Here is a 14152-nt window from a genome sequence, read left to right as displayed (position 1 = left end):
TTTACTAATGACATATATAGATTTCTAAACAAAAAGAACCTTAACGTAATTTTTACCATCCCCAAAAAACTGAACTGTTTAATGAAATCGGGGAAAGATAATTTAGATATTAACAAGCAAACCGGCGTAGTCTATTGTATTAATTGTAACAATTGTGATTCTAATTATGTAGGGCAGACAAAAAGACATCTTAGTACTAGGATTAACGAACACCGACGTAATATTAAAAATTCAGTGAGCAATTTTTCTGTTGTTAGTGAGCACAGAATTAATCAAGGACATGAATTTGATTGGTCGAATCCTTTAATTCTGCATAAAGAAAACAATAGAAGAAAAAGAGAAATAGCCGAAATGTACTTTATCAAGAAATTGAATTCCACGATCAATTTACAGAAAGACACTGGAAAGCTTTAGTACGATATATGACAGTTTGTTTAGAAATTGAAGTAAAAAAATTTTCAACATACATTGTTGGGAGCTATTATTAGTAGTTTATTATTGGTATGTTAAGGCAGGATGACATAAGCGAACCGAATATATCTATTTATTTATTTATTTATCTTTTTATTATCTTATACTTTTTATATTTTATTTTTTATTTTTTATATTTTATTTTAGTAATTTGCCACATGGTACATCACAATTTAGCGAGAATGTAAATATTGTTAACTTTTAACTTTGACATAATTTTCGGCGTGTTTATTCGTTAGTACAGTGTGCTCAGTCGTGGCAAGATGACACAAGTGAAACGCAGTTAATTTACCATCCGATCTTAAGTTAAGTCTCACCGGAGCGTACTTTTAAATGTCAATAACGATATGCAGTAACTCATTGTAAGTCTCATTTGTTACATTTCACGTTTTCAATTTAAATGTTGATTCTGATTGCATGTACATTAATTTCTAGAATGCTTCTATTGTAATTTTGAAAAGGACCACAACCCGTATGGTCGAAACGTCAATAAATATAGTTTAACAAATCTAATAGACAGCCAGTGTAGTCAGTTTAATATCTACTACCTTAGTATTTCATTCCTGGCGAACGAAATTTAATAATTTATTGTTATTATCTGTTTATCCCTCATTTTTATAATAAATTTTCAACAAATTTGCGTCTTGATTCTGCTCGATGTTCTCATTAGTCCATCCTTTATCTCTTTTATATCTGTATGTCAAAGCTTCTTTTCATAAATGTTAATAAAAAATAAGTAACAAATATAAAAACATTAATATTCACAAAATAATTAAGATGTCCAACAATTTCGATATACAACTTTCGATGTATAACTTTTGGTGTACAACTTTCCGTGTAGAACTTTCCGTGTAGAACTTTCCGTGTAGAAATTTCCGTGTAGAACTTGCGGTGTACAACTTTCCGTGTAGAACTTTCCATGTACAACTTTCCGTGTAGAATTTTCGGTGTATAACTTTCCGTGTAGAACTTTCCGTGTAGAACTTTCCGTGTAGAATTTTCGGTGTATAACTTTCCGTGTAGAACTTTCCGTGTAGAACTTTCCGTGTAGAATTTTCGGTGTATAACTTTCCGTGTAGAATTTTCCGTGTACAACTTTCGGTGTACAACTTTCGGTGTAGAAATTTCGGTGTACAAATGAACAATGTACAAATTTTGGTGTACAAATTTTGGTGTACAAATTTCGGTGTACAAATAAACGGTGTATAAATTAACGGTGTACAAATTAATAGTGCATATTTTAACAGTGTCTAGTATTCTGGGTATATAACTTCGTGTCCATTTGCACTGTGTCCATTTGCACTGTATCCAATTGAACCGTGTAGAAAATTTTGTGTCCATTTGACTTGTGTCCATTTGCACTGTGTCTATTTGAACTGTGTCCAAGTGAAGGCCACTCGATGGAAACCCTTATAGAAATTTATCACTAATAACGCCAATTTATTACTTATTTCGAGTACTTAATCACTTATTTCGAGTACTTAAATTACTGTATATCAGTATTTTAAGTACTCGAAATAAGTGATTAAATGGCGTTGCTAGTGATAAATTTCTATAAGGAAATATGAGGATGCGGATGAAGAGAATTATTCGAGTAATAACAAGAGTTCTGTCTTTACGTTAAAATCTACCATCTGATATTGATGTATTTTCTCATTGATAGGACAATTGAAAGATGATTGGATAATGATTTAAAGAAATCTGCGCAATCTTCGAAACTTGTTCGAATTTTTATGCAATACTGGAGTGTCGGATGATCTGCGTAATTAACAGAATCCTACCTTTAAGACGACGAACTCTTCGTTGACCTGTGATGTGCTTGACCAGCTTTGTTCCCTCGCAAGGACCTCGGTCGTGGAGTGCTTATGGCTAAATCAAACACCAGATTGTACGATGCACTGAAGTTCTTTATTCGTCTTTTAACCCGTTTACAAATTGTGCGCGATTATAAAGTTAAGAAGTCAGCGAGGTCGACGGCTAACCCATGACTTCAACAAACGCCAAATTACAAGTTGACGTGGAGTTACAGCGACTAACTGTTGATGACAAAATTGTATGTTCCGAGATTCGCGTTATAACTTGTGATGACTTTTTAGAATGATACGAAATTGTTGCTGCGCTCCTCGGCTAGCGATAATTCAAGATGATACAAAATTGTTGCTGCACTCCTCGGCTAACGACAATTTAAGATGATATGCCGCAACTTTTCTATGATGAAATGCCGTCGTCCGGCCAGATTTTCTAAGATTTATTCTCGAGCGTTTCTTGTCTGGATCTTGACTATTTTATGATTTCTATGTTTCAGGTCACCGTGAGAACTAGGACATCGCCGTGGAATCGCCGTGGACCTTTGGTTTCGCTGGAGAGGATTGTCGTGGGAACGACAGCAACGGGTAAATATACTGACACAGTTCTTTAGACAAAGAATATAATATATACTTCTTTTTTGTTTCAAGCCAACGCATACATGTACATTATCTTTCCGCGCACAATACACAGTTTGGTATCTTTATTCGCGTAAGTATTTCACACTATCTTAGCGATCGCGTTAATAGTTTTCTTTTCCGCACGTCGTAAACAACGCTCGCGATGCATAAATGCACTACCGTTCGGCGGCGTACCGATATGCTTACTCTCCGATTAGCCGACTGAAACACGACGGTCAGCCGTCACTTTAACACTCTACCAAATCGCTCTGCGTTTGGTGAAGCTTTAGTGCCCAGCTGAGGTCCTACTTCTCGCTGTTATGTCGAGTGACCTGCAGGAACTGCTCGTCGAGCAATCTGCCACGATCGCTTCGATCAAGCGAGTACTTTCCAATTTTAAAAAACTTGGCAAGGCTAACGTCACCTTATACAAGACGAAGAATCGACTGGAAGGCCTGGAGACCTTATGGGAGAAGTGTCAACAGCTGAACGTCCGGCTTCTCCTCGCAGCATCACCCGAGGAACAACGAACGAACGGATACTTCACCGCAGAGGTCTTCTTCGAGGTTGAGGACGTCTATCACGAAGCCGCGGACTATCTCGCTGATGTAATCGGTAAATTCACTCGATGCGAGTCGAACGCGGCTCACTCGGTAAGCGACACCTCTATACGGGAACCCTCTATTGCGTTGCAATTACCTCGTATATCTCTGCCGAAATTTTCCGGTAATCTAACGGAGTGGGGAAATTTTCGCGGAATCTTCGAGTCGCTTGTTGCCTCTAAAGAAACGCTATCGAACACTCAAAAATTACATTACCTAAAGGCGAGTGTTACGGGCGAAGCCGTGTTATTGATAAATCATATCCAGATAACAGACACGAGTTACGACGCTGCGTGGAAATTACTTGTAGATGAGTACGATAACCAATACGCTATCATCTTTGCGCACATTCAAGCCTTTGCAGAGCTGCCGATTATGAAAACGGAAACTGCTGCCGATCTTAAGAGGTTGCAAGATGTTGTTGCCTCGTCATTGGCTGCGTTAGATAATTTAGGCAGACCGGTAGATCAATGGGACGATTTGTTAGTTTTTATAATCTCTCAAAAATTTAGTCCACGCACGCGTAACGAATGGAATCTGTTACGCGGAAAAACAAGCGCTTATCCGACTTACGAAAATATTCGTGATTTCATGACGTTGCGAATACGAGGGTTGACGGATCTTTATAAAAATATCGATTCTTCGCAAAATAAAATTAAAGGTTCTAACCGCTGCAGTTATAATCGCGCCTCTGTACACAGCGTGACCGCCGATAAATGTTTGAATTGCCCCGGCAATCATCGGTTAATGCAATGTGATGATTTCAAACGTAAATCAGTTGAACAGAGAATTCAGCTTCTCCGATCAAATAAATGTTGCTTCAATTGTCTAAAGGTCGGCCACTTCCCTAACGATTGTTCAAGTCAAAAACGATGTAATGTGTGCCGACGAGCGCATCATACGCTCCTACACCGGGACGTTAATGCTCAAAAGACGAATGTAAATTCTGTCGCGAATAATGCGACGCTCAACGCTCAACCGTCTGCTACTGCCTCTGAGGCTCAAGACGAGTCCGCTGTTGTCTCTGTTCAAACGATTAGCGCTCCGATAAAAAATCCACCGAATGTATTGTTAGCTACTGCGTGGGTGATTCTTCGCACGGTCGAAGGTCGTAAATTTAAAATACGTGCGTTATTGGATCAGGGTTCTGCCGTTAGTTTTATTTCGGAGTCATTATGCCAAACGCTGCGCACGAAACGTTACCGCGCGAGATTACTGGTACATTGCTTTGGTGAACAATACAGTGGCGTAGCGAAAGCGCAAGTACCGCTCAAGCTCGAGCCGTGTCAAACGCAAGGACCTTCTTTACCTCTAAATGCGTTCGTATATCAAAAAATAACGTCGTACGCGGGTTCTCGAATAAAACCTCTCGATTCTTGGCCTCACTTATGTGGATTAAATCTCGCGGATCCCGATCCGTTTAGCAATTACCCGATTCATCTGCTCCTCGGAGCGGACATATACGGCGCTTTGTTACTGCATGACGTAAAGCAAGGCCCAATCGGAACTCCAACGGCTCAGCTCACTAAACTAGGCTGGGTCTTATCCGGTCCCACCGGAACTTCTACTCAAAGAACAGAATCGGTTCAAACGCTAAATTGCGTCCTGGACCCTCCGATAGATTCTCTGCTCCGTAAGTTTTGGGAGATCGAGGAGATTTCTTCCGACTCTCCGATGTCGGAAGAAGATCAAAAATGTGAATTGCATTTTAAGGAAAGTCATACGCGTGCCAACGACGGCCGTTATATCGTTCGGTTACCGTTCAAAACCGATCCTCCGCTCGAAATCGGTTCTTCATACGAAATTACCGCGCTTCTATATTCTAAATTAGAAAAACGTCTAGATCGAAATTACGATCTTGCCAAACAATATAACGAATTCTTGTCGGAATATGAAACAATGAGTCATATGGAGGCCGTTACGGATGACGATAAGCCACGCTTTTCTCCGGTTTATATCCCGCATCATCCGGTGCTCCGCGAGTCCAGCAGTACAACGAAACTTCGCGTCGTATTTAACGCGTCGTGTAAAACTAGTAACGGCTCTACGTTAAATGATTATCTGATGACCGGACCTAAGTTACAACGCGAGTTAGCCTCTATTATCCTGCGATGGCGACAATTCCGCTACGTGTATACAGCGGATATTGAAAAAATGTTCCGACAGATTCGCGTTCATCCGGATGATACGGATTTAGTACGGATTCTCTGGCGATCCGCAAATGATAAACCTATTAAAGCCTATCGATTATTAACGGTTACGTACGGCACTGCTCCTGCTCCTTATTTAGCCATGCGAGTTCTTAATCAATTGGCTCTCGATGAAGGACATGCATTTCCGAAAGTTCAATCCATCGTTCAGGAATTTATATACGTCGACGACGTGTTATTCGGCGCCGACGACGTTCCGGAGCTCAAAGAAAGCCGCGATCAACTTCAGTCACTAATGTCGCGTGGCGGTTTTCACTTACGCAAATGGGCTGCTAACGCGACCGAATTATTAGACGATATTCCGGCTGGCGAGCACGAATTAGCTGTCGAACGAAAACTCGGTGAAGACGATATGTTAAAGGTACTTGGTCTCACGTGGAGACCGCAAGAAGATTCGTTTTGTTTCCAAGTAGATATACCTACTGCCGACTTTAATACTAAACGAACCATTCTATCATTTATCGCGAAAATTTTGATCCATTAGGATGGGCATCTCCGATAGTAATTACCTCTAAAATAATGATCCAAGAGCTGTGGATCAGAAAATATGACTGGGATTCTCCTGTATCTGCCGAATTATTAGAGCCGTGGAGAAAGTATTGCTCGGAATTTTCCAAACTAAATGAAATACGCATCCCGCGCTGGACTGGACGACATCGAGAAAATTTAGCTGTCGAATTACATGGGTTCGCAGACGCGTCGACCCGCGCGTACGCTGCTGTCGTTTATTTGAGAATTCGTCACTCGTTCAATAAAATTTCAGTAGTTTTATTAACAGCTAAATCAAAAGTCGCCCCGATTAAGACAATAAGCGTACCGCGAATGGAGTTGAGCGCAATTGTATTATTGACTAAATTACTCGAATGGGTGCAAAATTCGTTGAATTTGCAAAAAGCGCCTGTATACGGATGGACCGACTCGTCTGTCGCCTTAGCCTGGATACAAGGCCATCCATCGCGATGGAAAACCTTCGTCGCAAATCGCGTATCTGAAATCCAGACTCGACTCCCTTCGGTTCAATGGAATCGTGTCTCATCGAGCGATAACCCCGCAGACTGTGCGTCGCGAGATTTATCGCCGGCTGCATTCAGGGACTTTAAGCTCTGGTGGCACGGCCCCGCTTGGTTGAGTTCTACGGAATCAGCGTGGCCAATTCATAAGCATAATCAAAATCGACCCGACGCTAATCGAGAAATCGTCGAATCTGAAATCAAACTCTCTTCCGTGTGTCATACTCGAGTCTCCTCGGAATGGGAGCTACCGCATATCGTTTCTAGCTGGACGAAATTAATTCGAGTTACCGCGCTCGTGAAACGATTTATTCAAAAATTAAAACGCGAATTTATTGCACCAAAAACGATAGAGTTGTCAGCTGTCGAGCTCAAGGAAGCTTCCCTTTTTTGGCTTCGGTACGTACAGCTCCATCAATTTCCGTCGGAAATTAAGGTTTTAAATGCGAAAGGTTCAATTCCGAAATCCAGCTCCTTGTCGACTCTCTGTCCTTTCCTCGGAGAAGACAAATTAATACGCCTGGGCGGGCGGATCGAAAACTCGCCGTTGAGTTTTAACGAACGGCATCCCATCATTTTGCCGAAGCATCGCATCTCCGACTTATTAATCGCGCACGCGCATAAAGCCGCCCTTCATGGTAGCACTCAACTTACGCTACGTATTTTACGACAAAACTATTGGATAATTTCCGCTCGCACCAGCGTCAAATCCCACATTCATAATTGCGTAAGATGTGTCCGCGAACGCGCGCGTCCGTCGCAACAGCTGATGGGGAATCTTCCCGTTCATCGAGTCAACCCATCGCCCCCGTTCACGCATACGGGCGTCGATTACGCGGGACCGATGAATATAATTCCAGTCGTGGGAAGAGGTCAAAAATCGAGAAAGTATTACGTGGTAGTATTTATCTGCCTTGCGACTAAGGCTGTTCACTTAGAGTACGTGGACGACTACACTACTGCCGGATTCCTCGCTGCTTTCAAACGTTTCGCGAGTCGTCGTGGCCTCCCGTCAGACATTTACAGCGACAACGGCACGAACTTTCAGGGCGCAGATAGGGAATTGTACTCCGTTTTTCAAAGACTTATCGCCGATCCTGAACTTAAAAACACCATTGCCAACGACAACGTAAAATGGCATTTTATTCCTCCCGCCGCGCCGCATTTTGGCGGACTCTGGGAAGCCGGCGTAAAAGGATTGAAGTTTCATCTTAAAAGAGTAACCGGCTCGCGTACATTGTCGCAAATCGAGTTCGCTACGCTACTGTGTCAGATTGAGGCGTGTCTAAATTCACGACCTATTTCCGCATTACATGACGATCCGAACGATTTTTCTGCGATTACTCCGGGCCACTTTTTAATCGGCCGCCCGTTAATTAGTTTACCGGAAGAGTCGAATTTAGAAATAGACTCTGACCGTCTCTCGCGATGGCAACAAGTACGCGCGATGCTCGAACAGATCTGGCGATCTTGGTCGGCTGATTATCTGCATACTCTTCAGCAACGACAAAAATGGCGCGAGAATCAACCGGATTTAAAGATCGACGAATTAGTGTTATTAAAAAATAGTCTCCTTCCTCCTTCTAAATGGGAACTCGCTCGAATAGTAGCGGTTCATCCAGGAAAGGATAGCCATGTCCGCGTTGTAACGTTACGTACCGCAAAAACAACTCTGAAGCGACCATTAACACAGATCTGTCGACTACCGATAAATGCGAATTATTAGCTCTTAGATTAATACGCTCCGCGAAATGAAGATTTCGCTCGATTACCGTCTCAAATAAGACTATGTCGCGACGTCAAATTATGATTATGTAGACATAAGTACAATGTAATACCAAATTTCAGCGCCTTACTCCGTTATCATCTTCGATCTATAACTATTGTACTTAATCTGTACTATTTCTTCAATCATGTATCATGTAATCAACTGCATATTTCTTTGTTTTGCAATGTTGTCTTAAAACCTCTCTAGATCGCTCAACCCTGAAGGACTGGACTTTAATCTGTTTGAGAAGTAATTATTTCGTTACCTATCCGGTATACGAGGCGAGCGGGATGTTCGAGAAAGAGACGATCACAATATAGATAAATTCTCGTTTGATTTATAACTCTTGTTTCAAAGAACCAGTCCTCGGGCACATAACATTTGCTTCGGATTCTAAGGAATTATTTACCTTTAGTTTTTCTGACATTACTGTTGCTGCCGAAATCTGACAAACATCTCGGTGGTCGATCGTGATTGGTTGAAGAAATCATACGACCGACACCGAGTATGTTATTGTATTTGACTCGGTAGGGAATATTATCGAGGATTGAGCAGAATCGGGACTGTGAGACGAACCTCGATAGCGTACGCATCGTCCGGATTTTACGCGCGATCAGTACGGAAGCTCGTAGTTCGTACAATTTATCCGGGTCGGCTTTTTGATCGGTCTAGAGAACCTCGTCTTGTTAAATCAATGGTGTTATTCTGGTGTTAAATATATACGTTTGTTAATTAAACTCCATTGACTTATTATTATTATTCCACCCGGGACAAGTGACGAACCGGTAATAAAAAAAAGATATATATTAGTTGTTTTTTAAATTAGTGTTTCACGCGTAAATCGAAGGCGGGTGAACAAGCGGAGAGTAAGCATATCGGTACGCCGCCGAACGGTAGTGCATTTATGCATCGCGAGCGTTGTTTACGACGTGCGGAAAAGAAAACTATTAACGCGATCGCTAAGATAGTGTGAAATACTTACGCGAATAAAGATACCGAACTGTGTATTGTGCGCGGAAAGATAATGTACATGTATGCGTTGGCTTGAAACAAAAAAGAAGTATATATTATATTCTTTGTCTAAAGAACTGTGTCAGTATATTTACCCGTTGCTGTCGTTCCCACGACAATCCTCTCCAGCGAAACCAAAGGTCCACGGCGATTCCACGGCGATGTCCTAGTTCTCACGGTGACCTGAAACATAGAAATCATAAAATAGTCAAGATCCAGACAAGAAACGCTCGAGAATAAATCTTAGAAAATCTGGCCGGACGACGGCATTTCATCATAGAAAAGTTACGGCATATCATCTTAAATTGTCGTTAGCCGAGGAGTGCAGCAACAATTTTGTATCATCTTGAATTATCGCTAGCCGAGGAGCGCAGCAACAATTTCGTATCATTCTAAAAAGTCATCACAAGTTATAACGCGAATCTCGGAACATACAATTTTGTCATCAACAGTTAGTCGCTGTAACTCCACGTCAACTTGTAATTTGGCGTTTGTTGAAGTCATGGGTTAGCCGTCGACCTCGCTGACTTCTTAACTTTATAATCGCGCACAATTTGTAAACGGGTTAAAAGACGAATAAAGAACTTCAGTGCATCGTACAATCTGGTGTTTGATTTAGCCATAAGCACTCCACGACCGAGGTCCTTTCGAGGGAACAAAGCTGGTCAAGCACATCACAGGTCAACGAAGAGTTCGTCGTCTTAAAGGTAGGATTCTGTTAATTACGCAGATCATCCGACACTCCAGTATTGCATAAAAATTCGAACAAGTTTCGAAGATTGCGCAGATTTCTTTAAATCATTATCCAATCATCTTTCAATTGTCCTATCAATGAGAAAATACATCAATATCAGATGGTAGATTTTAACGTAAAGACAGAACTCTTGTTATTACTCGAATAATTCTCTTCATCCGCATCCTCATATTTCCTTATAGAAATTTATCACTAGCAACGCCATTTAATCACTTATTTCGAGTACTTAAAATACTGATATACAGTAATTTAAGTACTCGAAATAAGTGATTAAGTACTCGAAATAAGTAATAAATTGGCGTTATTAGTGATAAATTTCTATAAGGGTTTCCATCGAGTGGCCTTCACTTGGACACAGTTCAAATAGACACAGTGCAAATGGACACAAGTCAAATGGACACAAAATTTTCTACACGGTTCAATTGGATACAGTGCAAATGGACACAGTGCAAATGGACACGAAGTTATATACCCAGAATACTAGACACTGTTAAAATATGCACTATTAATTTGTACACCGTTAATTTATACACCGTTTATTTGTACACCGAAATTTGTACACCAAAATTTGTACACCAAAATTTGTATACCGTTTACTTGTACACCGTTCAGATGTACACCGAAATTTGTACACCGTTCATTTGTACACCGAAATTTCTACACCGAAAGTTGTACACCGAAAGTTGTACACGGAAAGTTCTACACGGAAAGTTCTACACGGAAAGTTCTACACGGAAAGTTATACACCGAAAATTCTACACGGAAAGTTCTACACGGAAAGTTCTACACGGAAAGTTATACACCGAAAATTCTACACGGAAAGTTGTACATGGAAAGTTCTACACGGAAAGTTGTACACCGCAAGTTCTACACGGAAATTTCTACACGGAAAGTTCTACACGGAAAGTTCTACACGGAAAATTGTACACCAAAAGTTATACATCGATAGTTGTATATCGAAATTGTTGGACATCTTAATTATTTTGTGAATATTAATGTTTTTATATTTGTTACTTATTTTTTATTAACATTTATGAAAAGAAGCTTTGACATACAGATATAAAAGAGATAAAGGATGGACTAATGAGAACATCGAGCAGAATCAAGACGCAAATTTGTTGAAAATTTATTATAAAAATGAGGGATAAACAGATAATGTGCGAAAAAAAATATAAATTTAAGGCATGTTTTTTATTTAATATTCAAACTAGCTGTACAAAAGTTTTTTGCGTAATATTTTTGGCAATGTTCACAACTTTTATAATTGTATTTTATTGTATATAATATAGAACAGTGTTTTTATTAATGTAGTATTTATTTTATATTTTATTACTCAATATAAAAAATACCACGTTTAATATTCTATTATTTATATTATATATTTATAATATATATATTATTTTATAATACTTTAACGTTATATCACAAAACTAAACACAGAATCGCAAAACACTAGACTTGACACACTGAGGCCCTGCGCACAATAGGAAAAATATTAACTATTAAATACCAAATAATAAATATTTAATATTAAATATTTAATATTTTTCCTATTATGTCTAAGGCCTAAAGATAATGTTATAAGAAAAAGTTGTCAAAATCCATTTTTGGTGTTAAATACATTTCTAGAAAACAAAATCTGTACGTAAAAGCAAATTATGTATACTGATTGATAATTCACTATGAAAACTTGTATTTCCGTAATCAAACGTCCTTGAAATGTTAATGATTACATAAAGGCGCATTATATTTTAACAAAACAATTATTTTAAGAATAACAGTATATTTTTGTACTATTGCTATCTTAACTTAAATTCATATTTAAGAAAGACAATTCGCAATTTCACCATAAATGCAATATTATTATATTACAACGTATTATAAGAAAAGGTAGTCAAATACCTCTTTGGCATTACATATATTGCTTGAAAATAAAATGTGGATGTAAAAACATATTAAGTATATTGATGGAAAAAAATTTACTACAAGAAAACTTGTACTTCTGTAATCAAACTTAAATTTTTTAAAATCTTGATTAATGTAGAAAATAAAATATACTAGTAATACAGTATGTTGTACAAGTGTCATTTTGACTGTAACACAAAAGTATTTAAACTTATGTAGTAATATTGCGTTTCATAATACGCGTCACATTTTAGCAAGACAGTTATTTTAACAGTAACAGTAAATTTATGTAATATTGCTATCTTATGTATTTAAACAACTTAAACTCATAGTCGGACAAGACATTCGCAAGAGCGCTTAGAGGGCGAGAGTTGAGAACCGCCTCGATCTTAAGAGCGTGTTTATCTTCTCATAGGTGAGCAGCGTGTCACCTATGACTCGCCTTTTTTTTGTGACGCTGGGGAAACCGTCATGGTACCGCGCACCTCCGAGTAGAAATGCGGGTTATGTGGGACTCCTTGTTCCCCTTGATCGAGCCACGAATGGTTCGACCAGGGGCCCAAGACCTACCGCACTAAAACCCCAGCGGGTGTTTTTCCCGAGCGTTGGATAGGGGACGGCGAGGATGCTGGTATCCCATGCCGTCTCGTCACCCCCCCGCCAAGCCGTCTCCGGGGAGCTGCCTTGACCTTACGGCCGAGACCCCTCCCCGACCGCACAGTCAATGACTGTGCGGTTCCACCGCGGTTGCGGCGCAGGGTGACACCGACCCCACGCCGCGCCCTCCCAAAGAGTTTGGGGGAACGGGGTCACGACTCGAGTTATCCCGCTCGAGCCGCCACCCCCCGCCTCCAGAATGGTGCTTCCTCCCCCTCCCAAAGGGAATGAGGATTCGGCAGTCTGCCCTGGAGGCCCTGACCAGGGAGACCCTTCCCTGAAAGGGACCCTCTACGGCGTTGATGCCCCCCCACCGGTACCTTACGGTTCCCGGTGAGAGGGCCTTCCCGCTGCATCTACGTCCGTGAGGGGAGAGGCCGCACCCCGCACAAAGCCAGACAAAGCGCGACCCCGCAGGGGGAACGACCCCTCCCTTCGGTCCTTCCGGCTGCGGCTCCTTCCGCTCCCTTGAGAGTTAGGATTCGGCCACAGCCGAGGGAATTTTCCATTCGGGGGCGCGGCCGCGCCAACCCCGCCTATGCGAGGCGACGCACCCGCGCCCCCGATTCTCGAGAAGTCTTCGGGGGGGAGCCTTGGGACTTAAATGTCCCCGACTCCCCCCCCCCCCGGGGACCTCATCCTGCGTCGTGTTTCAACGCGGATGTGTGAGTGGCGGACCTCCCCGATCCCCGCCATCACTGATGAGCAAGCTCACCGATAGCGGGGAAAGAGAGGGCCCGCCCCTTTCCTCTTCTCTATCCGTTGCTCCTCTCCTTCTCTTAGGGGCGCTCCCTCCCCCATCCCCGCCGCCAAGAAACAAGCCTACCGACGGCGGAGAAGGAGGGGGCGCGTCCCCTTCCTCCTCGCTTTCTCCTCTTCTTCTTTCTCTTGCGTTGGGCCCCCCCCCCATCCCCGATACTACAAACGGCCACAGCCGCCGATGCCGGGAAAGGAGGGGACCCGTTTCCGTTCTCCGTATCCTCTCCTCCCTCCTTCTCTTCCGAGGGCTGGGAGTTACCTCTCCCAGCCCTTTCCCTCTCTCTCTCTCTGCCTCCTCCTTCTGCAAGAGGACTCTCTCGCAGAAGGAGGAGAAGGCTCCCCACCTCTCTCTCGCCCCCACTATCGCCGACACCACTGTCGGCAGTGACAAGTCATGTCCCACCGCGGCCACCAGGTCAGCCCTTTCGCACACCCACGCGGGACAGTCCGCGAGGGTGTGCTAGGCATCATCTCTTGGGTGGCCGCAATGGTGACAGACCGTTGTCGCCTCCTTCCTTATACGACCTAGATACTCACCGAAGCATCTATGCCCGGTAAGCACCTGGGTCATCCTATAGG

The 14152-nt window shown here is 42.0% G+C and overlaps 2 protein-coding genes across 2 annotated transcripts; both read left to right on the top strand.

Annotated features, from left to right (window-relative positions):
- Positions 1–3217: 3217 nt before the first annotated feature.
- Positions 3218–6193, top strand: LOC114945521 (uncharacterized). The gene has a single exon (XM_085479615.1). It carries the CDS (start codon positions 3218–3220, stop codon positions 6191–6193), a length of 2976 nt encoding a protein of 991 aa, XP_085335741.1.
- A 35-nt stretch (positions 6194–6228) lies between these two features.
- On the top strand, positions 6229–8445 carry LOC114945520 (uncharacterized). Its single transcript, XM_029321781.1, has one exon. The coding sequence runs from the start codon at positions 6229–6231 to the stop codon at positions 8443–8445; it is 2217 nt and encodes a 738-aa protein (XP_029177614.1).
- Positions 8446–14152: the final 5707 nt, after the last annotated feature.

The sequence above is a fragment of the Nylanderia fulva genome, unplaced genomic scaffold (genome assembly GCF_048542155.1).
Source record: "Nylanderia fulva isolate GAGA-0341 unplaced genomic scaffold, ASM4854215v1 Scaffold125, whole genome shotgun sequence".
Taxonomy (NCBI): domain Eukaryota; kingdom Metazoa; phylum Arthropoda; class Insecta; order Hymenoptera; family Formicidae; genus Nylanderia; species Nylanderia fulva.
Note: the sequence above shows the minus strand (reverse complement) of the source record. Positions and strands in the feature narration are given on the sequence as shown.